The 27,308-nt window shown below is 42.5% G+C and overlaps 1 protein-coding gene and 1 pseudogene across 1 annotated transcript in view; both read left to right on the forward strand.

Moving 5' to 3' along the window:
- The window catches only part of VWA3B (von Willebrand factor A domain containing 3B), a 245,586-nt gene that overhangs the window by 87,637 nt on the left and 130,641 nt on the right, over positions 1-27,308 (forward strand). The window contains exons 8-9 of the mRNA XM_075562679.1: positions 1,071-1,267; positions 20,145-20,299. Coding sequence (XP_075418794.1) covers positions 1,071-1,267; positions 20,145-20,299 — 352 coding nt within the window. The remainder of the gene's footprint in view (positions 1-1,070; positions 1,268-20,144; positions 20,300-27,308) is intronic.
- On the forward strand, positions 7,459-16,074 carry LOC142460768 (E3 ubiquitin-protein ligase RING2-like; annotated as a pseudogene).

Genomic DNA, 27,308 nt, shown 5'->3' on the forward strand with positions numbered 1-27,308 from the left:
TGGTTGTATGATTTCCTGCTCAGGTAACTTAATCCCTATTCCTAGGTAAAGTGTATATAGGTGATTGCTGGCAAACACAAAGGGGATGTGCCTGTGGTGGAGATATTGGGGAAATTGTCATTCTGGGTTATGCATTATCCAGTGAACCTAAGGTGCCTTGTCCTCATATGCAGTGTCATGTCCCTGAGTTGAGCTAGGAGGCTTATGGGTCCAGCACCGAGGGCCAGGTTCCCAATTGAGAGAAAATCACTACAGAAGCAGAGACTTCCTGGGAGACAGCTGCCAGCCTTTGAGGACTGACTGACCTCCCCCTCACTACAGGCTGCACACCCTACTTTACCTCACTGACATTGCACAGCATTGTCCCATGACTTTACTCATCAACTTTCCTCAGTTGACTTAGGAATGCCAAGCAGACAGCATCTTCTAGCCTCAGGTTAGATGGGGTGCCTCATTCAAGTTTGAGGACTTTGTCTGAGCCAGTAAGGATGGAGTGAACACTTGAACATAATTCTTCTGATCCTAAATTTATTGATCTCCTGATATATAGTCTTGGTCTGTTGGCCAGTTCTGCCTACACAAGGGGCCAGTCAACTTAGGTCAAGAAGGAAGCAAGACATAAAGAGCAGATCCTTACTCTCCAGTTTATGGACTAAGAATTGTCCGTCCTACTTTGCAAGGCGCATTTCGTAAAATGAATGTGGTTTGCCACATCATATATTCCACTTTGGTAAATATTAAATTTTGGTTATAATATGAATAGGAACCGTGTTGGCACAATGATTAAAGTGCTTGGTGGATAACTGACGGGTCCTGGGTTCAAACGCACTAATCGCTCCACGGGGGAAATATGTAATAGTTTGCATCCATAAAGAGTTACATTTTTGGAAATCCCGTGGGTGCAGTTCCACTCTCCTCTAGGTTGGCTATGAGTCAGAATCAACTGAATGAAAACGAATCTGATTAAAATAAATAAATAAATAAATAAATAAATAAATAAATAAATAAATCCAATGGTTCTATTGTAAATGTCTTTTGAACTGTGATTCCAGAAGAAGAAGAAGAAGAAGAAGAAGGAGCAATCGCTGTGGAGAATGATTCCAATCCAGAGGACAATTGGGACTCCGTGCAGTGGCTACAGAAATATGGCTTGAATGCCCAGAAGCTGTCATTGTACGATGTCCTTGCTGATTGCGCCTTCCGCCACGTCGATGGAATTGTTGATATAAAGGCTAAGCCGGAGGATGAGTCTGTGAAGACAAGTGCAGTAAGTAAAGTGGATCCTGAGTGGGGGCTGGGTTGTTCCTCGATGACCTGGATTTATAAGAATCCCCTCAGATCAAAAGCCAAGGGCAGGACCAAGGTTGAAAGGTAACTTGGAGGGAAACCAGTTTGATTTCCACGAAGAAAGATGTCCTTTTTGTCTCTAACCTTATCCTTCTCTAACAGTTTCTTGTGAATAGAGATCAGTAAATTATAGTTCGAGAGATAGGTGAATTATACATAAGCCAGATATAGAACTTGTGAAAATTCAGATATAGTGAGCCTCAGAATTACTCAGTATTAAGTCAAAAGAGAAGTCCTTTTTTTCACCATACTGAATGCTGAATGGAGAGGAAAACTAGCTGGTGAATCACCCCAAATCAGTTATTTCTGTGGTCTTTCTGTATTTTCAGGAGTCCTGGTGGCATAGTGGGTTGTGCATTGGGCTGCTAAACATAAGGTCAGCAGTTTGAACCCACTAGCCGCTCTGCAGGAGAAAGATGAGGTTTTCTGATTCTGTAAAGATTTGTAGCCTTGAAACACCAAAGGGCAGTTGTACTCCGTCCTGTAGGGTCCCTGTGAGTCAGAGTCAACTCAATGGCAGGGTAGGTTGTTAGTTTCACTGTCCTGTAGGGTCACTGTGAGTCAGAGTCAACTCAATGGCAGGGGTAGGTTGTTAGTTTCACAAAGATGTTCTATGCTAGTCACATTAGTCGGTCTTCAGTAAATATAAACTCAGAGAGTCTATTCAGCGCTACAGGATTACAGCACTACACGAGAGTATATTGAACCCCATTCAGCTTATACTTCCATTGTGTTAGATGGATCTGAAAAGAATACACCTTTCTGGAAGCAGATTACCAAACCTTTCTTCTGTAGCACTACCGGGTGGGTTTGATAAAGTTAGTAGTTGGATAAAAATCATTTGTGCCACCTGGGGACTTTAACAGTAGTTAACAACAACAACAACAACACAAATCTACTGTTAGAACTCCTAGGTTAGAACTCCTAGGGACCCTTTAGGACACAGTAGAATTGATCCATAGGGCTTTATATACCATAAATCTCTTTTTACAAATTGTTGTATTGCCATATATAACTCATGCATGAAGTAATTTAGTGATTTAAATATATTAAAACTTTTGAAATCATCACCACAATCAATTTTATATAATTTTCTTAATTCTTATATCCATTATTATTAGCCCCCATTTCTCCCCAACCTCCCCTGTTATAACTCAAAGGAGCTATTAATTTATTTACTGTCTCTATAGATTTACCTATCCTGGATTGAATATTAAAAAAATCATAAAAACAAGAAAAACAAAATAACCATCAGCAAAATCAAAATAAAACATAGAAAAAACTAAATCCAAAAGAAAGCAGAAAATACTTACTAGAACAGGTTAAAAGGGGTCCCTGGTGTTTCCAAGTCTTGCAAGGAAAGAGGGCACCAGGTTTCACTGTATCCCAGCAAGCAAGGCCCTGGCTTTCCCTGCCCCTGCAACAATGAAGACCCTGGCCATCCCAGAAAGCTGGCAAAGAAGGTGCTGCGTATATCTACATCCCAGCTAGGAGGCCTCTCCCTGGCTTTCCCTGAGATCTGACAAGGAAGGTTCCAGCCATGCCATCCCCGTCCCCTTTCAAGGAAGGCCCTCGCTGTCCCTGGGACCTGGCATGGAAGGTCTGGCTGCCCCTATTCCCTCCTATAAAGTAAGACCCCATGAGCCCCTTCCCCATGGCAACATAAGACCTACAGTTCCTGCCCCCACAGAAGGTAGGCTCCAACCATCCCAGTTCCCAGTAAGGAAGGCTCCACATGGCCAGTGACCAGGCAACTAGAAACCCAACGCTAAATAGAATTCCAGGAGATCGATAATAAATAAAGAGTAAAATAACAGAAACAGAAACCATGATAAAAGAATAGTGTGATAGCATCAAAGAAAAAGAAAAGTGAAATAGTGAGCTTGAATACAATTATTTCTAAAGAAAACTGATGAGAGAAGCTATCAACAATAAAAACAAAGGAGAGAGGATAAGGGGAAAGTGGGGGGAGAAAGAAGGAACCAATCACAATGATCTATATATACCCTCCTCCCAGGGGGACAGACAACAGAAAAGTGGGTGAAGGGAGACATCGGTCAGTGTAAGGCATGGGGAAAAAAATTTAAATTATCTAGGGTTCATGGGGGGAGGGGAATAAGCTGATATCAAGGGCCCAAGTAGAAAGAAAATATTTTGAAAATGATGGCAATATATGTACAAATGTAGTTGACACAATGGATGTATTTATGGATTGTGATAAGAGCTGTACAATCCCCCCATAAGGTGATTTTTAAAAAAAAAAAAGGAGTCTGAAGAAAGCCTAAGAATGATATGGGACACCATCAAGAGGAACAACCTATGTTTCATTGAGATCCCAGAACAAGAAACAGCAAACTAATCTACAGAGAATATAGTACAAGAAATATTTTTAAAATCATTTTTCAAGAAATCTTGAAAGAGAATTTCCCATACCAAAAATAATAAGAACACCAGATTCACTGCCAAGGAGTGGATTGTGACTCATAGCGCCCCTGTCGGACAGGGTAGAGCAGCCTTTGTGGGTTTCTGAGATTAACTATAGGAGTAGATGTGTGATCTTTTCCCCACAGAGTGACTGGTGGCTTCAAATTGCTGATCTTGAGATTAACAGCCCAACGAGTAATCACTATGTAACCATAAAGGAGGAAGAGATAACTATTTAAGACGAAGAGACTTACAGGCAGAATAAACCCCAAACGAAAATCATCCTGATATATTATAGTCAAACTTTACAACCTCAAGGAAAAGGAGAGAATTTTGAAAGAAGCAATGGAAAAAGAGCAGTAACCTGTAAAGGAAAACCAGTAAGAATAAACTTGAACTTTTCAGCAGCCACCATGCAGGCAAGAAGACAACAAAGCAAGATATCTGTCAGAATAAACTACTGAAAGAAAAAACTGCCAACCAAGAATCCTATACCAGCAAAACTTTCTTTCAAATATGACTGAGAAATAGGGTATTTCTAGAGAAGGAAAGATAAAATTAAAGGGATTTATGAAAAGGATGCAAGAATTGTGAAAAAATGCTAACTGGAATATTTTGGACAGAGAATAAACAATCACAGCGAACAACCCTGAGAGCAACATACAATCATCAACACACTGAAATTAATGCAGAGAATAACACTCAAGACAACCCAGAAATAGGGGAAGAACAAACAAACCAACAAAACCACAAACACAAAAATAAAAACCACAACAAAATGAAAACAAACCCACACCTATCAATAAGGACACTGAATGTCATTGGATTAAATTCATCAGTCAAGAAACAGAAATTAGCACACTGGTTTCAAAAATAAGACCCATGCTGCCTATATGAGACATACTCCTAAACACAAAAACAAAACTAGCCTAAGAATCAAAGGATGGAGAAAAAACGAAACCAAGCTATTCACAGCTCACACCACCACCACCACCACCACCATCACCACCACCACCACAACCAACCACCACCACAACCACAACCATCACCATCACCACCACTACCACCACAACCACCACCACCACCATCACCTCCACCACCACCATCACCATCACCACCAACCACCACCACAACCAACTACCACCACCACCACCACCATCACCACCACCACCATCACCACAACCAACCACCACCACCACCTCCACCATCACCACCACCACAACCATCACCACCACCACCACCACCATCACCACCACCATCACCACCACCACCACCACAACCACCACCACCACCATCACCTCCACCACCACCATCACCACCACCACCACCAACCACCACCACAACCAACCACCACCACCACCACCACCACCACCACCATCACCACCACCACCACCACCATCACCACAACCAACCACCACCACCACCTCCACCATCACCACCTCCATCACCACCACCACCACCACAACCAACCACCACCACCATCACCTCCACCACCACCACCACCACCACCACCACCATCACCACCACCACCACCACCATCACCACAACCAACCACCACCACCACCTCCACCACCACCACCTCCACCACCACCACCACAACCAACCACCACCACCATCACCTCCACCACCACCACCACCACCACCATCACCATCACCACCATCACCACCATCACCACCACCACCTCTACCACCACCACCACCACCACCATCACCACCACCACCTCCACCACCACCATCACCACCACCACCTCTACCACGACCACCACCATCTAAAGCAGGAATGGCAATATTAATCTCTGATTAAGTGGACTTTGAAGCAAAACCATCATGAGGGAAAAAATACACTGCATAATGAAGATTAAAGGAATAATAGAAAAAGAAGATAAAACTATATTAATCATATGGCTCCCAATGAAAGACCCTCAAAATGCATTAATCAAACTCTCAAAGTAAATCACTCTCAAGGAAAGACAGCAGGAAAAACAGTAACCACAGCAAAAACCTCAATAAAGACACAGCAGAGCTAAGCGCACAACCAACTCGACCTCCCAGACATATAACACTCCATCCAACCACAGCACAGTGTGCATCCTTTTCAAGCACACACAGAATATTCTCCAGACTAGTCATCATGTTAGGTCACAAAACAAGTCTTAACAAACTAAAAGGCAATGAGATTCTACAACTCATTTTTCAGACCACAGCAGAGAGAGAAAAAGACAGTAGAAAGAGCAAGGGCAAAAAGTCATTTGCAGAACAATGAACTACATAGTTCTTAAAAATGAATGAGTAATAGGTCAAATAAGGGGTGAAATAAAATTATTCCTGGAAGCGCATGAGAATGAGAACACAACATACCAACATCTTTGGAATGCAGCAAAAGTTGTTATCTGAGGCAATTTATAGCAATCAATGCACATCTGGGGAAAAAAAGAAAGAAAAGAAAAAAGAAGAGAAAACCCAAACCAGTGCTTTAGCACAGCATCTCCAACAACTACACCAAGAGCAACACAACAAACTCAACCTAACAGGGGAAAAGAAAATTATAAAGATTAAAGCAAAAAATGAACTGGAAAATAGGAAAAATCAATGGAAAAATCAATAAGATATGAAGCTGATTCTTGGAAAGGATTAACAAAAATGACAAACAACTGGCAAACTTAACCAAGGAAAAGAAAGAGAAGATTCAAGTATCTAGAATTAGCCGAGAAAAGGGTGACATCACAACAAACCAAATGAATAACAGGAATAATAATACATTGCTATGAAAGACTGTACCCCAACAATTTTGAAAATCTAGATGAAATGGACAAAATTTTAGAACCAAACAATTTCCTCAAATTAATGAAGACTGACAGAAAACGTAATAGACCCATTACAGAAGAAGTAGAGTATGTCATCAGGAAACCTCCAACTCAGAAAAGCCCAGGACCAGACGGCTTCCGAGGGGAATTCTGCCAATACTCAGTGAAGACCTGTCAGAAATTCTACATCGGCTATTCCAGAATATAGCAAAGGACAAACAAAGAAAACAAAACCCTCCCTCCCAAGCTTGTGAAGTCAGCACCACCTTGATACCAACCAGTCAAAGACACCCTAAGGAGAGAAAACTACAGACCAGCATCACAAAGTCATCCCAAGTGCGCCAATACACAGCATGATACGTGGAAACATGAATGAAATGATCAAGGATTTCATTTTGCTTATACTTATAATAAATGCTCATGAAAGCGGCAGCCAAGAAATCAAATGATGCATCGCATTGGGAAAATCTGCTGCATGAGACCTTTTAAAAGTGTTGAAGAGCCAGGCTGCCACTTTGAGGACTTAAGCACACCTGACTCAAGCCATGCATTTTCAATTGCCTCATATGCTGTGAGAATTGGACCCTGACTAAGGCAGGCTGGAAAAGCAGGCGTGTATTTGAATCCTGGTGTTGGCAAAGAATATTGAAAGCCCTGGGGAGTGCCAGAAGAACAAACAAACCTGTCTTGAAAAAAGTACAGCCACAATGGCCCCAGGCAATGAGGACGGTGAGACTTACGTTGTCTCAAATGCTTTGGGCACATGTTTCAAGAATGACGGTGCCTGGAGAAGGACATCATGGGGAAAGATGAAGATCCTCAAGGGGATGGATTTGGCACACTGGCTGCCACAATGAACGGAAGCATAACAACCATTGAGAAGATGGCCCAGGCCGGGCAGTGTTTTGTTCTCTTGGACATAGGGGTATTAGGAGCGGAACGACTTGATGGCACCTAACAACTACAACAGCAGCCCAGTGAGGAGTACTGGCTGAAGACATCAAGATTTTCTTTAAAAGGTGGTGCTGTTGGGTACGCGTTCAACTGCTATCCGCAAGGTCAGTCGTTCAAACCCAGTAGCTGCTCCATGAGATAAAGATGAGGCTACCTCTTCCGGTAAAAATTTATAGCCCCTCCAAAACCCTATGTAGGGTCACTGTGAGTCAGAACCAACTCGACAGCAGTGAGTTCTGTTTTGTTTTTGGCTTTTCTGTATTCTCATAGGTGTTGATTTGTAGACCCTACAGAGGAGAAATCCGTCTCTTGGACATTCAATACTGTGTTTGTCACCTATTGAGCTCCCCACAGTCTCTCCAGGAAAGACCCTTCCCTTAGGGGTACATTACCCAGGTGATATTGTGGTTTTGCCTCCTTACCGTCTCGTGTTAATTCTGAATTGCAAGGAAGAAACTATAAAGATTGAATTATGAATATGCTGATTTGAGGCAATACTTGTTCCTGGCTTCTGCTAGGATGCAGAGTAATTGCTTCAGTGCAGGGAAAATCTCATTTGTGGGTTTCTTCTCCCAGCAAAAATTTCTGGTTTGGTAGACATTATTCAGTAATGTTATTAGTTCAGGAAATGATACATAACTAAATTTTCAATTTTAAAGTATATTTGACACTGGATGTTTACAAATATGAATCCCTGTCATTTTGAACATAGCTTCCCAGGAAGGCATAACAAGGTGGTAGTCTCACATTTAGCTCTAATACCGAATTGATCCTGGCTCTTACTTGATCATGTTGAGTGAATTGGGATTATAACAAGTTTTATATCTAATTACTGTGCTCCCAGGTTGGATATATAGCCCACCCTCAGGGGTGAATAACAGAAATGTGGGTGAAAGGAGACAATGGACCATGTAAGACAAGAAATGACTGATCAAGCATTCATGAGGGTGGTAGGTGTGGTAGTTGCATAATCTGGTGTCGCCTTGAGGATTAAGAGTGTAGGGGTGGAGGCTAGTCTGTCAATCAGGAGATAGCCAATGAGCCCTCTCTGTGGGCATAGCATTCTCCTGAGGATTCTGGGAATTGCTAATTTCCTCCCTGGAGGCGGGAAACACACCCTTTTTCTGCTCACTCCCTGAGATACTCTCTACTGACAAGACACCTGGCACTGCAGTGATAGACCCTATGCCCTGAGAACTGGAGGAGCCACGTGGAGACCCCTGCCAGCGCTGAGATGCTTACAACGCCACTGGATCCATAAGACTTTGTACCCCCTAGCTTGTGATCTTCCTGCATTCAGAGTCATTGCATGTGTTTCATGAGTCTGAAGAGAACTTTATAGATTGGTATCAGACATATGGGCTAATATTGGATTTATGGAGTTGACCTGGACTGGGCTGGGATGTTTTCTCAATATTCAACTGCTCTTGTATATAAAGCTCTTTCCTATACATATATGAGTGTCTGTGAATTTGTTTCTCTAGTCAACCCAGACTAACAGGAGGGAAAGGGAGGGAGGGGAAAAGAGAGGAGCTGATACCAAGGGCTCAAGTAGAAAGAATGTTTTGGAAATGTTGATGGCAACATATGTACAAGTGTGCTTAATACAATTGAATGACAGATTGTCATAGATTTGTAAGAGCCCCCAATAAAATGGTTAATAAAAAAATTATTGTGCTAATTCCAGTTTGCCAAAGGCAGTGGTGTGGAAAAGACAAGGGAATCCTGCATGATTTAAAAATCAGGAAAAATGTACATCAGGGTTGTATCTTCTCACCATACTTGTTCAATCTGTGTGTGGAACAAATAACCCAAGAAGCTAGATTATATGAAGAAGAATGTGGCATCAGGATGGGAGAAAGGCTTACTAGCAACCTGCGATCTGTAGATGATACAGCCTTGCTTGCTACGTGTGAGAAAGACTTGAAGTACTTGCTGATGAAGATCAAGGATTATAGCCTGCAAGAAAGGACTATGACTCAATATAAAAAAGACTAAAATCTTCACAACTGGACCAATAGATAATAATGATAAAGAGATAAGTTTTGAAATTGTCAAGAATTTTATCTTGCTTAGATCTTCAATCAATACTCATGGAAGCAATAGTCAAGAGATCAAAAGGTGAGTTGCTTTGGGCAAGTCTGCTGCGCAAGACCTCTTTAGGGTATGGAAAAGCAAGTACTAAGGTGTGTCTCTGACCCAACTCACATTTTCCATGGCCCCATATGCATGTGAAAGTTGGACATTGAATAAAGAATATCAAAGAAGAATTGATACATGTGAATGGTGGTGCCGGAGAAGAATTTTGAAAGTACTATGGACTTCTAAAAGGACAAAGAGATCTGTCTTGGAAGAACTACTGCAGGAGTGCTCCTTAGAGTCAAGGGTGGCAAGACTTCATCTTACATGCTCTGTATATATTGTCAGGAGAGACCAATCTCTGGAGAAGACCAGCATGCTTGGTAAAGTGGAGGAGCAACGGGGAAGACTTTCAACAAGATGGATCGACACAGTGGCTGCAACAAGGGGCTTGGGCATAGAAACAATTTTGAGAATGGATGTTTCCTTCTATTGTGTATAGGGTTGGAATTGACTTTAAAATGCCAATGAGTTACAGTCTCAGAAGCCAACATGACAGTTCTACCCTGTCCTACAGGGTCACTATGAATCAGAAGTGACTCAGAGTGAGTGAATGAGTGGGCAACGTGTTCAACCTCTTCAGGCCACACTTACTTACTGTTTGTAAAATGGGAGGTGTTAGGAAAAACAAAAAATGCATGTCCTTTCATTTATTTGACCTCCTCTTTCCCCAGTCATTTCCTCAATCATTAGCGCTTCTCTCATTGGCACTTAGGAGATACCTAGTAGATGTTAGCTTCTTTCTTTTTATCATTCCAGAATCATAAATAAGCGCTCATGGAATAATTATCTGATTTACACACAAGGTGAGTATTTGTGCTTTACGCAGGTTCCGTAACTCACCTAAGTTATCTTGGCAGGCAGAGGCAGGGTTTGACGTGGGTCTGTAAAGCTATAGACTGTGCTTCTCCCATTCCACCATCTTATGCACTTGACCCAGAACCTACCCTCCCATAACTTACGATCTACTGTGTTTGTGTGTGGGACTGCCATGGGATTGAGAGTGGGGAGAACCCAGGAACGTGGAGCCACCATTTTGCTGAGGGAGATCTGTGCAGTGCAGTAGAAATGCGATTTCCATTTATTTCTCTCTTGGCTTCATTAGCACCAATTCCAACCTTGAACCCTGTTTGCATCAGTCACCACTGAACTCCTGAACTCCCATCTCTCTGTAGCTGAACATTCCTTTATTAATCCTCCTGAACTGCTCCCTGACTCCGAAAATCCCTCTACTCTACCCTCTGGAACTTGAAGCCATTAGCACATTTCCTATCTTCAGGTTCTCCAATGTTCTCTTTGTATTTGTCCTTTAGGCTGAGGACTGGTTTCTCTTCTATAGCTCTTGTACCTAAGGACCCGAGGTGTGTCGAGTCTTCCTTGTACTTCTCAGATGCTTCTTGTCCATTCTCTTTCCCTTCTCCCATGTCAATGGCCTGTATCACTGCAGTATAGACAGATACTACTGTGGTTGTTACCTACTGGGCACCAAGTCACCATCCCTAGTGATCAAAGATTGAATGAACTCCTAGCTTGCAGACATTGCTTCCAACACCTGATTTCATTCTTAGTGATTTCAATCCCATGTGGATGGTTCTTAGAATATTCTAACCCAGGATTTAGAATATGACTACTTCTTTCCATTTTCACAATTATACCTGTACAATGCCCCCTAGCTGACCTGCTGCTGTCTTTGACCGTCTACAGTCCACACAGCTGAGGAACCCTTTGAAGTTAGAAATAAGACTCTGCCACTCCTTTTGTTAAAGCCTTCCTATGATCCCTTTCTCTCAGAAGACCAGCAGGGTCAGTTTCATCAGCTGCCAGGCCTATGGGATCTGCTTGCTGCCTTTCTTTCCCCCCATTGCTTTACTTCAACTACACGGACTTTCTTTGCAGTCTGCAAACAGACTTAGCAAAGTCTTGTCCAGAGGTTCTGTGCTTACTGGGCTCTTTAACCGAAGCACTGTGCCCTTTAACCCGAAACACACAAGGCTAAGTAAAAATGTATTGCTACTAGAGCTACAGTTCATACATGTACGGGCTTATTCCAAACGATATATGCTTAAACCTGTGTGTTTGGTTGGGTTCTCTGGAGAAACAAAACCAGTGACATGTGTATGTATGTAGAAAGAGATTTATATCAAGAAATGGCTTAAATGAAAGATGGCCTGGAACCACCATGTATTTACTAGTCTAATACTTTACTCTGACATGTATGAATCCGATAGGAAAATTTCTACCCTTGTGAAGGAATGTTACTGAAGAATTTCCACTAGCACAAACCTCAATGGTCAAGGTAAACAGAGCTCAATCATTAAGAGTTCAATCTGTACAAATCAGTGACTCATGGATATCAGTTTGGAGATTGTACTTGCATAACTTCTTTTTTCTCATCAGAATGTTAAATTCTATGCCATTGGCTGAATTAATGATACTATCAATAGAATGTTGTACTCCAAGGGGATGATTGACAGTGGTTTTTGTCATAGAATGACAATGAGGCCTGTCAAGTGAACCGGACGCATGCATAATCCATAGACAAGTGAATGGATGTTGGGCTCCCTTTTAATTCTAGCTCTAATCCAAGAACAGTTCGTTCTTATGGCATGGCCCTGCTTCATGCTCACCCTTATGAAGAGATCACTGAAGATATGGATGCTACAGCAAAGTGTGGTGAAGAAAGCTGATGGTGTCTGGCTGTCGAAAAGAGAAGTGTCTGGGATCTCAAAGACTTGTATTCAGTATAAGGGTGCTTTACTCAATTGATGTATGTATGGATTGTGATAAGAGTTGTATGAGCCCCAATAAAATGATTTATTAAATTAAAAAAAAAGACTTGTATTCAAACAAGCAGTGAGGTAGGTGTTAACTAAGTCTACAGGGAAGAAGCACACCACTCGTGTGATCCAAGGATGATATGTAATAAAATCCAAATCCAAAGGAGGGAAAAGTATCAGAATTAAGTGGGGAACACCCAATTGGCAGAAGGCTATGGATGACAGTTGGAGCTCAAAATCCATCTGCAGGGACCCTAAATGGATTAAGCCTCTGTTACATTCCCTCTTTCCACAGTTGAGGGATATGGATAACCTTGCTATAAAGCAGAGACTATTATAAATTGGCTGATGGAATTGAGTTATAATGTGGTACCTGGTCATTAGAGCTTCTGACCCATTTTGTATTTGTTCTAGTTTTTAATATTTCCTGTTTTTGTTTGTTTGTTTCCCTTGAAGATGCTTTTCTGGTTTATTTTAATATTGCCCTTATTTTTGTCTTTCCTTTTAAAAATATATTATCTATTTTCATTTGTTGGTTGAAAATTTGGGGGGTTATATTTCCCATTATATGAAAGGAAATGAGGAACAAATAATGAATACAGGACTTAGTGATGTATATACAATTCTTTTGAAATACAACTGAACTATGAAAGTATAGATATGTGATATTGGTAGAGGCAGGGGAGAAATGGCCTACACAGTTGTAGAAATAAGTCAGTCCAGTCAGTTCAAATCTGTAGGTTACATGTAAGCTGAAAGTTTCTCTCCCTTGTGTAGCTGTGGAAGCTAATGAACAGGAAGTAGGATGATGAAGCAGGAGGGCCACAGGCTGGTGGATGCAGGGGTAAATGGACAGAAGTTTGACCTAGTGAATCCCAGGTTGGGAGGAGATGAACACTAGGTGGATGGCTATAGACAAGTTCTCACAGTAATACCCTTGCCGTTGTCTCATTAGGGTATCGTGAAAAGGTGTGGGGTAGATATATTTTTGTTCCATGGAAAAATTATTTTTAGGTCAGGGCTAATATAAAAATTTTTTAACAAAACTGAAGTGACCCTCTTCCCAAATCCTTGAGGTTTTGCAACAAGTTTGTGGAAATGTTGCCTCACGTAAAGCAATGGTTTTTAGATAGACCAAACGTTTTAAGGAAGGTTGAAAAGATCTAAAGATGAGCCAAGCAAGGGAAAACCATCAACCCAGAATTCCCTAGATGAAGAGACTGTGGATGAAGTCTAGAAAGTGGTGAGAAGACGGCTATGAAATTACTGCTGATGCCTCAGACACTGGATGCAGGCGCAGCAGTTTCCGTGTTCGTTCAGTGAGCAGCTCGGCCTCCCCAAGCATTTGGCTCCAGAGGGCCCAGAAGGGCTCCATGAAGTTCAGCTACCAGGGCTGACCGTTCCATCTGTCTTTTAAGCAAGATTGAAGCTAGTGCGGTGATTTTGTAGAACAAAGTATACTCGGGGATAATCTTGGATTAACCAATAGGATTCAAATTGTAAGGTTCAATCAACCAGTGTTTTCAGAGGGATATGCTGGACCAATTCTATTCAAGGTAGAGAGGTAAGTTCATCTAAGTATGAGGGGCTACCCCCGAAAACCTGGAGAAAGCTATGCTGGGTGGAGCTTTTGTAGTCTAAATTTATCCTGCTAGGCGAGCTTTGAGCCACTCGCTCTGAGTTAGTGCACCCAGTGGAGTTGCCTGAGAAGCTTCTCTCTGGTCACAGTACATTTTTTTCGTGAAAGCATTTCGAACCTAATTTTTTGTGAGGCCAATTTAAGAGAACAGTGTGCTGCTGTGAAATTTTGTTTCCTGCTCAGGGAAAAATGGCGCAGAAACTGTTGTGATGTAGAACACAGCTTACAAGGACAACATTATGGGAAAAACTCAAGTGTATGTCTGGTTTTCTAATTTCAACAAAGATGAAATGTCGACTGATGACAGACATTGCTCTGGACGTTTGTCAACTTCCTGAATGGATAGAAATGTCAACAAAATACGTGCACTTTTGCTCAAAGTCTGATAAGAGATTGAAGAGATGGGAAAGTTATCTGGACTATCTTGGAGCTCAGTTCAGTGAATTTTAATGAATGAGAAGGGTTACTGGGAAATTTGTGCTTAGGGTTCTGGTTGACCAGCAAAGAACTCAGAGTGGAAACATTCATGCTTTGAAAAAACAGCTCTGAAGTGACCAGACTATTTTCTAAAGTCATTACTGGTGAGGAGACATGGAGCTATTCTTAAGCCAGTGGACAATGCCACTCTCACCTTGCTCAAAAAAAGCTTGTCAAGTGAAATCAAAGATCAAGATGATGCTCGTTGTTTCTTTGATGTGAGGGAAATTGTGCATTTGGAGTTCCTTCCACCAGGTCAGACTGTTAATCATGCTTTCTATTTAGAGGTTCTGAAAAGACAGTGTTTGACAGTGTGCTACAGACAAGGCACCGCCCCTCCCCTCTGCGCCCCTACCCCTCTCTCACTCCTTCCCGCCCTCCCTGAAGTGCTGGCCAGCTGAGCTGGCTTCCCCGCAGTCTCTCATGAATATGGAGCGGCCCCTGTTATATTTTCTGAGATCCATTGTGGAAACCAAGGCTCCTGGTGGGCAGCTGAGCCCAGGATGGGGACAGGGCGCTGCTATGACTCAGGCTGTGGAGCCAATGGAACTCAGGCCTTAAGCGAAACATGGGAACTCAGTTGGGATGAATTACAACGCACACCTCAGGAGGCAATCACGGGTGGTTTGAAAATTGTGGTTGCACCTCGAAGCGTCCACAGCGAACTAAGGTGCCCGATCTGTTTGGACATGTTGGAAGAACACCATGACTACAAAGAAATGTACACTTCAGATGCATTATCAAGGCCCTCCGAAGTGGCACCAAAGCCTGCCCTACTGGTTGGAAAAAGCTAGTTTCCAAAGTATTGCTCAGGTCAGACCCACACTTTGATGCCCTCACCCGCAAAAGTGTATCCAGGTCGTGATGAATGTGAGGCGCATCACGAGGAGTGTTAGCCAGGATCAACAAGCACAATAGCCAGTGCCCAGTCACAGCCCTGAGGAAGGAATGAAGATACGGGCCTTGAACCAACTGCGGGGCCACAAGAAGCAACAGAGTGAAAATGGTCGTGGAGCAGAAGATAACAGTGGCAGTCCACACGGCCGGAATGCATCTACACATAACAATCAGGAAGCAGGACCTAGGGACAAAAGGACCAAACACCCGATGATTCTGGGTTTCAGCTTGATAACAATGCAGCGGCGGCAGCTGATGGAGTCATGGATGGTGCTAGGGAAATGCAGTTCGTGTTCAGGCCTCATCCCAGGGTTATGGGAAAGGATGACAGTACACAGACAAGATGCCTAAAGACCCCAGGTAACGCCACGGTTGCTCATTCATCCAGGAATCTAGCAGGGAGGCTAGCCCTAGAAGAACTTCGAAGCAAAGGCGAATCAAACCAGATGAACCTGAAAACAGCCAGTGAGAAGCAGCACACCATTTACGTAGCAACAGTCAGCGGCCAGTCCCCTGGATTCAATGGCTCGTTTACCTGGGAGTTGGTCACTGAGAAATACTGGACAGGGAACCAACCCTGGAACTTTATTATGCACCCACAAATGAGCACAAATGAGCTTTCACTAAACAACAATTCTGAAAATGAACCGTTTTATAGCCTAGTTCTTTAATATTAAAGATGTACCATCGTTAAATTTATGGACAGAATCTTGGATATGCTGTGCAGTCCCCCCGCCCCCCCAAGCCACACTTGGTTTGCACTCTAAGAACCTTTCCCCCTTAATTTACGATTTCCTTTTTGGAAGGGATTGCAAATTATACAGTACTTTTTCTTTCGTTTAAAATAAACTTTTGTTTTTTTCCCCAAAGTGTGGTTTAATTCTGGAGGACGATTTAGACTCAGGGATTTTTCATAGTTCTGTATTTTTAAAAATTATTTTATTGGGGCTCATACAACTCTTATCACAATCCATACATACATCAATTGAGATAGTTCTGTATTCTGAAGTGAAAATCTGCTTTGGCCATCCTTCTCCCTCTGACCCAAAGTTTTTTAAGCCTACAGAATGATTTAATATGTATTCTGACTTATTTCCCTCCCCAGAGTCTTGTATATTTATAGTTTTCGATATAAACTATAGGGTCTTCATGAAGACCAAGACTCAACTGTTCTGTGCTTAAAAACAGTTTTCATAGGATTATTATTTTAATGGTATTTTCTTCCATAATATCTTATTTTAAGAAGAGGTTCTTTATGAACTTAGTGTTCGCTGTCATGCAATGTTATTCCCCCACCCCCATGCCCCCACCCCCAGTACTAATTTTGGGATTTCTGATCCTGGGGAAGAGATTCAAACACTTAAAATCTTAGGTTCTATGAGAATTCGATTCATATACAGATTTCAATGAAGAAAAGGTAGTTGATAGTCTTCAAATGTATATTTAAAGAGATCTCCCCCCAGTACTAGTTCTATTGTCACTTCAGTTTCTTTATGATGTGTGTGATATGTTCGCCTCTTGAAATATCAGAAATGTGGAGATATTTTGCACTTTAACCTGATGTAAGTACAAGATATGCTCAAAGCTTCCCTTCCTCACTTCTCATTGGTAGCCACATACCTTTAAAGACTAACCATGGCATTTCGAACAATTGGGGCGGGGGAGTTTGCTTCACTTTGAAAAATGTGTTTAACATATTGGGTTACTGTAACAGTTTATAAATTTGGTGCTCTGCTAATTAAACACTCTAGAGAAAGAGATTAACCAGGACTTCAAACCAGTTTATTATTTTTGACCCTGTGTGGGGAATTGTATTGCCAGTCAATCTGTGATTGACACGCAAATTCCAATCAGTGGGTCGAAAGCCCTAAGTTTAACAGAGCTGAAGCCCTACCTTGGTGTGTAGTGAAAAGCATTTTGTAGGAAAATGCCCCTAGTAAAGTCATTCTATTTCTGTTAACTTAGTTTTCCTTTGGGGGATAGTGTTAGCTGTTTGGGAGCCAGAAGGTTTTATGCTGACAGGTCAGAAATAAGATTTGACTTGTGTATTATTTTTCATCTTTGTTCTGGCTCTGTGTATGTTTCCAAGTTTACTTTATCACAGTGTTTACAAAGACATGTTTGCATTGAGAAATGAAACCTCCTACGGTTTTTGATAGGAGGGACTGCTCAACTTGGTACCATTGTAACTAAAGCCTGTTTAGTTGTGGTAAATATTTATCTGTCACGTTTGACACATTGGGGCCAGCTTGATATTTTAAATCATCAGCCCAATATGCAAACTTAAAAGGCTTAACTCATTTTTTTACTGAAAATATTTAAAAATCGACCTTTCCAGTTCTTTTTTGTAATCTGTGTCATGAAATTTCAAAACCACCAAACGTTTTTAGGTGTAATGTTAAGTTGTGCAGATTATTAATGCATGTTCATTGAACATATTCCTGGTTTTGTGATAAAACTGCTTAACTTTTATTGACAACATATTAGGGTAGTGATTACACTAAAATAACTAAATTCCCATTGTGGTTAATTGGAATTTTGTCTTTAAGCAAAAATATATTTGTGAATACAAGCTTTGTATGTGTGCTTATCTGTCAGTGTGGAAAGATCGGAACTTTGCATCATTAGTGAATTGATTGTGTGATGTAATCCTTTGCAGAATATAACTATGGATTATTTGATAGAGAAAAAACAAAAGTGTGCAACAAAATAAAAAGGCCTGATTTGGGGCAGATGGGGGACTGGTTTTGCCCCCATGACAACACACCTGATCATGCAGCCATCTCAGTGCACCAGTTTTTGGCAAACCCCAAATCAAAAAAAAAAAGCAGCATTCCTCTCTTGCCTCACACACCTTACTCACCTGACCTCACTCCATGCAACTTCTTTTTGTTTCCATGGATGAGGAGGGACATGAAAGGATGGTGATTTGAAGACTTAGAAGAGGTGAAGGAAAAAAAAAAAAACGAACAAACAAGGGAGGCGCTGTCAGCCATACAAACGGATGAGTTTGAAAAATGTTTCCAAGAATGAAATTGCAGATTTGACAAATGTATTAAGTGTCATGGAGAGTACTTTGAAGGTGATAAGGTTGTTTTATTAAAAAAAAAAAAAGCATCGCTTGGAGGGGGGAATTCCGTCTTTTGGAGGAACCCCCTCATAGAGCTACTGTTTTGTGGATTCCAAGGTTTAATCATGGGGGCTTGTTATACAGAAGTTTCAAGAAAATCGAACGCTTCATCAATTAGTAAAAGGGCAGGAAAGTTCATTGAGTAAGAATGTTTTTTCTCATCACATTAATGCATTGCTCATTCAAGAGCAGCTAAAGCTGTCTGATGAGAACTTCATAGGTACACCTTACCTCATACACCCCCAACCCTGATCATGCCCTTTCCAAGTTCCTTTTATTCCCTGAATTAAAATACAAGCAAACAAACCATTGAAAAGGAACATGATTTTATTTCCTTGGGGGTGCCCAAACTGCTGGGTTGATGATGGTGTGATGCAAAGTGAAGCGAGCAAGATTCTGTGAGCAGGGTGAAGAGATGGAAGCACCATCTTCAGAGGTGTAGGGCCCTAGAAGGAAGGTCTGTGGGAAACAATCGCAAATAGCATAACTTGGTTTTGTGTGTTTTTGTGTATGAGTGGTTTATATGACCTTGTGGTCATTCTTTTTGACTTAGCCTCAGATAGAAGGCTCATCATCTGGATTCCGTCAGGCCTTTGCTCAACTGTTACCTTCTCTCCAAGGTTTCCTTTGAGATTTTTAACTTTTCCCCACTCACTTCCCTCCATTTCTTTCCCACTGCCATGTAAATTCCACGAGAGCAGGAATTGGGTCATTTTTATGGATGGTAGTCCTTACGCCTACAAGGAGCCCAGGTGGCGGAGTGGCTATATGTTGGGCCCCAAACCACCAGCTGCTCTGTAGGAGAAAGACTTAAAGAAACTGGAGCGGCAGGCACTTCCACCCTGTCTAATAGGTTGTTAAGAGTCCGCATCAACTCCATGGCAGTGAGTTTTGTTTTACTTTAAGCTCCGGGTGCCTAGAAGAGCACCTGGGTGGAGTAGCGCTCCATAAACAGTGAATGAATGCTGACGTGTGGCAGACATAATGAATACTCTCTCTGTGGAAGGCTTTTGTCCTGGGGCCAGCCCTGTACGTCCAGTAGAAGGTGTTAGATGTGGGGAGGATTTCTTGATTCATTTTCCCCTTTATTTTGGGCAGGGGGTGCAATGGAAAAATGTATTGTGTGATCCTCAAATCCTTCAGAATGGTCCCTTTCACCCTCCAGTTCACTGAAAGACCTTCCTTTATTACAGGACTTGATGCCCTCATTGTCTCCACCCACATCACGGACTGGGTGTTTACTGCTCTGCAGTCCTTTCTGTATATGCATCTTTGTTGATGTGTGTATGTGGGTATGCATTGTCTCTCTGTACAAATCATTGGCTTCACTGAGGCATGGAGGGGACCTCATCTATCTTTCAGGCCGTCACTGACACCTCATACAGAACTCCACGAGGACCAAGTCCAGCACATGTTTGGTTGAATTAACAATTTAATAACTTTATCATGGGGCAAGTGCTAAGACACTGAGGTGCCATTTGGAGAACTGGGTGGGGGGTGGTGGAGGATTCTAAGTGTCTTCTTTCTGTTTTTTGTCCTTTTTTTTCTTTAAACAGGAGACAATCAGGAAGACAGTCCATGCGAAATACTGCAGCAGGTTTGTCCATGCCCCCTGGAAGGACGGGAGCTTGGTCCATGTCCATGTTACCAAGGAGAAGTGCCAGTGGTACAACGAAAGAATTCATACATTCCTGGCTCAAATTGAAAGCAGGTTGGTATCTTTTCAGAATAGTATAACAGTTCCAATTTTCTTTGGATTTGAAATCTGCCAACCTTTTAGTAACGGCTTGATCAAGAGAAATGGCCAGTACGCATTGCTAGGTCGAATGTGTCATGTGATGACTTGCTGATAGCCATCAGCCATCACTTGTTTTCATGTTAAGCAGCCTTGATGCCAGTTTCTTTAAGATGGCAAGTGGTGGGTATGCTTATCACAATGGTTGTGCATTACAGCAGGAGGCTAAGAAATGTTTCCATTCACACCTTGCCATTCTTGTGGGCCACAGGTCAGACAGGCTATATTACACCTGTTCTCTGTTCTCTTCAATACTGTATTACAAGGCAATTGCTACAGCGTTGTGAAAGATTTTAACAGAATTAAATAGTACCTGTTTTTAGAAACTCTGCTAAAAATAACTTCATCTGCTCTCAGTCCTGCTGGATCTTAAAATCTAGCAATGCTCACGGGTCTGGTGTATTAATACTGTAACCTCAGGGCAGCTCAGTGGGGATCATCCACTTTAACACCTGTCAACTCAACCCTTCGCCTCCTCTGATGCCAAATTTAGACCAGAAAGAACAAATTCATTTAGGGCACATGGGGACAGAGAGAACTGGGTTCTTACCCCAGCATTTCCACCTGCGGGGTGGCCCTGAGAAAGTTAGGTAATGTCTTTGTGAACCAGTTTGCTCATTTCTAAAGCGCACAGTCTCACTGATGCCTGTGTTCCATAGATTCGATACTGTATCAGATTGGTTGAGAACAGGACTCAGCCTGTGTAGACTCGAAAACCAGAGCCTCCTCCCTCCTGATAGGCCTGACTTTTTTCTTTGTGGGGAGGTTTTTTTGGTTTTTTTTAAATGATACATCCAGTGTCTTTACATACATATAGAGTTGATATTGACAATTGATGCTTTATTTTCTAATCACTCTGGCTGACAGTTATCCATTTTATTGTTCTCTGCAGAGGCAACATTTTTGTTTTATACTATGTTTTCTCTCTAGGTTTTTTTTTCTCCGTGTCATTGGTTTCTACTACATCCCTCTGATCTCCTTTGTTCTTATTATTTTGAGTTTCTCTTTCTGAAAATGGCATGCATAGGTCATTGATTTGGAGTTCCTCAACTGAACATAAGCAGCTAATTTTATAAATTTCCCTCTGGTTACTGCTTTAGCTGCCTCGCACAAATTTAGATAATTTGTGTTTCATTTACATTCACTGCAAAATAGGCTCTAATTTCTTTTGTGCTTTCTCTCTGAGCAAAGGATTATGGGGAAATGTGTTGTTTATTCTCAAGATGTTGGTGGATTTTCCCTATAGCGTTTTGTTATTAATTTCTATTTTAATTTCCTTGTGGACATAGAAATACGTTACATGGTTTCAATTCTTATAAACTTGAGACCTATTTTACGTCCCAGGATGTGAATAAAAGCATTCTTCTTTGGTTGGGTAGAGTAGATTATAAATCTCAGTGACCTCAAGTTGTTAGATAGTGTTCAGGTCTTCTATATTGTTACTTATCTTCTGTGTAATTACTCTATAAGTTATTGAGAGCTAAGTATTAAAGTCTTCAGCTGGAGTTGTAGATTTGTGCATTTCTCATTTTGGCTCCATCATCTTATTCTGCACGCATTTTGAAGCTCGATTCATAGAGCTCAGACAGAGCAATCGTGAGGTGCTGGGGCACCAGGGCAGTATTGTGTTCTGTTGTACAGAGGGTTACTATGAGTCAGACCTGACTCAATGGCACATCCGACAACCAGCAACACTATTTATAGGAAGATATAGACTTAGAATAGTTAGAGTCTGTCAAGGCATTAATTTCTGCATCATTAGAGAGTATCCCTTTTTAATCCCTGGCAGTGTTGTTCCCAGTAAGGCTATGGGTCAGTGAGGGATGCCATGTCTCATAGTGGGGCTGGCACTACGGTCCTCTCTGTGCATTGGCAGCTTTGAGCAGGGAGATCATCCTCAAGGCTTGGTGGGCCAGGATGTGTTCCAGTCTCTCTTCCTCCCCTTTCATTTGCTCCAGTGCGCTCTGATCAGACATGCCTTCTCCCTGAACTATAGTTTCAGTGCTGTCCTCTGAAGTAAATTCTTCTTGGGGAGGGGGAATGTCCACATAGTTGGGATTTGGACTGGCTGCTCAGACCTCAGCACTGGTTCCCTATTCATGCTGGTATGCTGCATTCACATCTGGAAGCACCAGGTTGAAGTCTGGACCCTCTTTCCCTGTGGAAATATAAACCATACCCTCCCGTTGGGTGGGTTAGTGCCCTGTTCCCTTGCTACCCATTTCTTTTTTTTTCTCCCCCCCCCCTTTTTAGTTGGCTACCATATGTATCCCTGGATTTGGTCCAGCCCCTGTTATACTACCTGGACCTCACCCCAGGAATGTTTGTAAACGGCAGCTTTTTCCCTATGCCCCTTTTGAATTTTTTTTTTTTTTAGCTTACCTCAGTGGACCCATGTTGTACTTGTCCTTTTGTACTTGGCTTACTTTGCTTAGCATGATTTCCTCCAGTTCTTCCCATGCAGTGATGTGCTTCATGCGTCACCCTTGCTTTTTAGCAATGCATAGTACTACATCATATGCATGTACCACAGTTTTTTAATTCATTTGTCTGTTGATGAAAATTTGGATCGTTTCCAACTCCTTGCAATTGTGAACTGTGTTGCGATGAACATTGGAGCGCAGATGTCTGGCCATGGTTTGTTTCTTGCTTCTTCTGGGTATATGTCCCAAAAGGGGATTGCTGGTTCGGATGATAGCTCAATTTCCATCTGTTTTAGATATCGCCAAATTGAGTTCCATGGTGGCTGTACATACCTACAGGTCCACCAGCAGTGGATGAGAGTTCCTGTCTCCCCACAGCCCCTCCAACACTTGTTACTTTCTGATTTTTTTGAATTAGGCTCTCTTTGAGGGTGTTAGATGGTATCTCATTGTTTTAATTTGCATTTCTCTTATGGCTAATGATCATGAACATTTTCTTATATGTTTATTGAGCATTCGGATTTCTGCCCTTGTGAAACTTCTGTTCAGGCCCTTTGCCCACCTCCTCAGTGGACAATTAGTTTGTTTCTTTTTGGAAGCTAGCAGATTATTGTAGATTTTAGTAATAAGGCCTTTGTCTGATGTGTCATTGCTAAAGATGTTTTCCCAGTCAGTGGACTCTCTTATTACTCTCTTGGTGAATTCTTTCAGTGTACACAGGTGTCTTATCTTCTGTATATCCCACTTGTCAATTTTTGTCCTTTCCTATTTCTGATAGCCTATGTATTCCCTGTGCCAAAGTTCTCAGGTTGGTCCCAATTCCATCATTAATGGCCCTAATAGAGGTTTTCCCTCAAGGTCTGTGATCCACCTTGAGTTTATTCTTGTGCATCGAGTGAAATAAGGGTCTTGCTTCATTTGTCTGCAGGTAGATATCCATTTTTTTCCAGCACCATTTGTTAAAGAGGGCATCTGCTTCCCATTTGATATTTTTGGGGCCCTTCTCAAAGATCAGTTGTCTATATGCTGATAATTTTATTTCTGGATTTTCAGTTCTTTTCCATTGGTCTGTGTATCTGTAATTATACCAATACCATGCGGTTTTGACCACTGTGGCTGTATAATATGTGCCAAAGTCAGGTAAAGCAAGTCCTCCCACTTTGTCCTTCTTTTTGAGGAGTTCTCTGCTAATTCTGGGCTTCTTCCCTCTCCATATGAAGGTGGTAATCTGTTTTTCCAATTCTTTGAAGAAGGGTGGTGGTATTAGTATTGGGATTGCATTAAACTTATATAGTGCCTTGGGCAGAACTGACATCTTTACTATGTTGAGTTTTCCAATCCATGAGCATGTGATATTCTTCCATTTGTTGAGGTCGCTCTTGGCTTCTTTTTTTAAAAGTCATTTTATTGGGGCTCATACAACTATTATCACAATCCATACATACATCAATTGTGTAAAGCACATTTATACGTTTGTGGCCCTGATCATTCTCAAAATTCACCTTCTGCTTGGGTCCTGGAATCAGCTCCTCATTTTCCTTTTTCCCCTCCCCCTCCCTCCCCACTCCCCCTTCCCTCATGAGCCCTTAATAATTTATAAATTATAATTTTATCTTATCTTAGACTAGCTGGCGTCTCCATCACCCACTTTTCTGTTTCCCATCCCCCAGAGAGGAGGTTATATGTAGATCCCCGTGATCGGTTCCCCCTTTTTAACCCCCCTTTCCTCCCGGTATCGCCGTGCTCTCCGTTGGTCCTGAGGGGTTCATCTGTCCTAGATTCCCTGTGTTTCCAGATCCCTACTACACTGCTGTGCATTCTCTGGTATAACCAGTTTTGCAAGGTAGAATTGGGATCATGATAGTTGGGCGGGGGGTGTTGAAGAACTAGAGGAAGGTTGTGAGTTTCATTATTGCTACACTGAACCCTGAGTGACTCATCTCCTCCCCACTACCCCTCTTTAAGGGATGTCCATTTGTCTACAGATGGGCATTGGGTCCCCATCACGTACTCCCCTCATTCATGATGATGATTCCCACCCTCTGCCTTTGTTGTTTGAAACCTGGTCCCCTTGGCCCTTCATGATCACACATATTGGTGTGCTGCTTCCATGTGGACTTTGTTGCTTCTGGGCTAGATGGCCGCTTGTTTACTTTCAAGCCTTTAAGTCCCCAGACGCTATATCTCTTGATAGCTGGGCACCATCAGCTTTCTTCACCACACTTACTTATGCACACATTTGTCTTCAGCGTTTATGTGGGGAAGGTGATCACACAATGATGGTTTTTGTTCTTTGGTGTCTGCTACCTGATCCCTTCAACACCTCGTGTTCACATAGGCTTGTGTACTTCTTCTCTGTGGACTTTGTTTCTTCCAAGCTAGATGGCCACTTGTTTGCCTTCAAGCCTTTAAGACCACAGGCACTATATCTTTTGATAGCCGGGCACCATCAGCTTTCTTCACCACGTTTGCTTATGCACACATCTGTCTTCAGCAATCATGTCGGAAAGATGGGTGTCATGAAATGACCGTTTAGCTGAGCAAGGTGCTCTTGAGGGAATTGAGGATGCCCAATGTCCACCTGCTACCCTACTACTAAACCTATAAATATAAGCACATAGGTCTATTTCCCCATAATCATAAATATATTTACATATGTACATGTCTGTATTTAGGATTCTATGTATGCCCTTTGCCTCCTACTCCTTTCCTCTATTTCCTTACACTTTCCTCCTGTCCCACTCCCATGTTCAGCCTTCATTCTGGTTTCAGTAATTCCTCTCAGTTACCTTGCCCTTGGTCACTTCCTACCAGTCCTCCCATCCCCTCCCTCCTAGTTTGAATCACTCATTCCCTTGTCCCTGGGTTGGCCAACACCTCCTCCCTTCCCCTACCTCCCACACACTCATGTCCCTCCGGGACTGTTGGTCCTGTTATTTTCTTCTCACATTGTTTGTCCAGCCTATTTATCTAGGTGGACCTGCAGATATAGTAATACATGCATGAAATTGTGGATGGCTTTGACAGCACCAAAGTGGCACATAAGAACATGGTGTCAACGGCAGCAACACCGACAAACTAACAAACAAAAAAGCCACTGACATACAAAATTTAAAAGAAGATAAAAAAGGAAAAAAACAAAACAAAAAGACAGCAAAAAGAAAAAAAATCTGTTAGTAGTTCGAGGTCTGTTTGTTGGCCTCTAGGAGTGTTTTCTGGATGAGTCTGATGGGGTGCCATGTCCTGGCCCCAAAGTCTATCCTTTATACTCCCTCAGGTCCTCCTTGCCCTAAAGTCCATCGTTTATACTCTCTTGGCACCTCCTTGCTCTGCTTCCCCTCCATTCAATTGCACACCCCAGTGTTTTGCCTCAGTGTGGTGGGGTCAGCTCTGTCGCACATCCCTCACTGTGTCTCCAGTGCTGTCCCGTGTAGGGCCACGGGTCAGTGCAGGATGTCGCATCTCACCGTGGGGCTGGCCATATGGTCCTCTCTGTACATTGGGCCCTTTGAGCCGGGCTATCGTCCTCTGAGCTTGGTGGGCCCAGCTGTGCTCCGCTCCGTTCTTCCTCCTTCCTTTGCTTCAGCTTCCTTCTGGTGTGGTGTGTTAGGTCAGTTCCTTTCCCACACTAGACAATCTATTTTCATTTTCTGTGGTACTCCTTTCGATGGTGGGGGTCGGGCTAATTCTGGTTAGGGCCGGCGTATGTTCCAGCCTCTTTGTGGATTCCTCCACGTGTTATGTTGCCCTCCTAGTTTGGCGTATTATGGTGGGTCCATAAGCATGTTCCAGTTCTGTGGGGACACAACCAATACTCTGCCCCTGGGTGGGTTAGTGCCCTATTCCCCCCGTGGTTTCTCACCCACCCTGCTTCTCCCTTCACCTGCCCCCCTTCCCCTTCTTTATGTTGGACTCTCATGTACCTCCCTAAGTGTGGTCTGCCCTCCCTCCAACTATCTATGCTTCCACCATTTATTGCGAGATAGGTGTTTTCTATTCCTGGCATGCTGATTGTACTTACCTCAGGGGACTCATGTTATACCTGTCCTTTTGAGTTTGGCTTACCTCGCTTAACATGATCCCTTCCAGCTCTTCCCACGAAATGACATGTTTCATGTGATCGTCTGTGCTTTTTAGTGCTGCATAGTACTCCATTGTGTGTATGTGCCAGAGTTTACTAATCCACTCATCTATTGATGGAAACTTAGGCTGTTTCCAAGTCTTTGCGATTGTGAATAGTGCTGCAATAAACATTGGAGCGCATATGACTGGTTGCGTTTTATTTGCTGCTTCCACTGGGTATATGCCCAGTAGAGGGATGGCTGGGTCATAAGGTAGATCAATTTCCATTTTCTTTAAGTATCGCCAGATTGCTTTCCACAGTGGCTCTACAAATCTACACGACCACCAGCAGTGGAGGAGGGTTCCTACTTCACCACAGCCCCTCCAACACTTGCTCTCTGATTTGCTGATCTGGGCTAGCCTCAGGGGTGTTAGGTGGT

Source organism: Tenrec ecaudatus, chromosome 11, assembly GCF_050624435.1.
Source record: "Tenrec ecaudatus isolate mTenEca1 chromosome 11, mTenEca1.hap1, whole genome shotgun sequence".
Classification (NCBI taxonomy): Eukaryota; Metazoa; Chordata; class Mammalia; order Afrosoricida; family Tenrecidae; genus Tenrec; species Tenrec ecaudatus.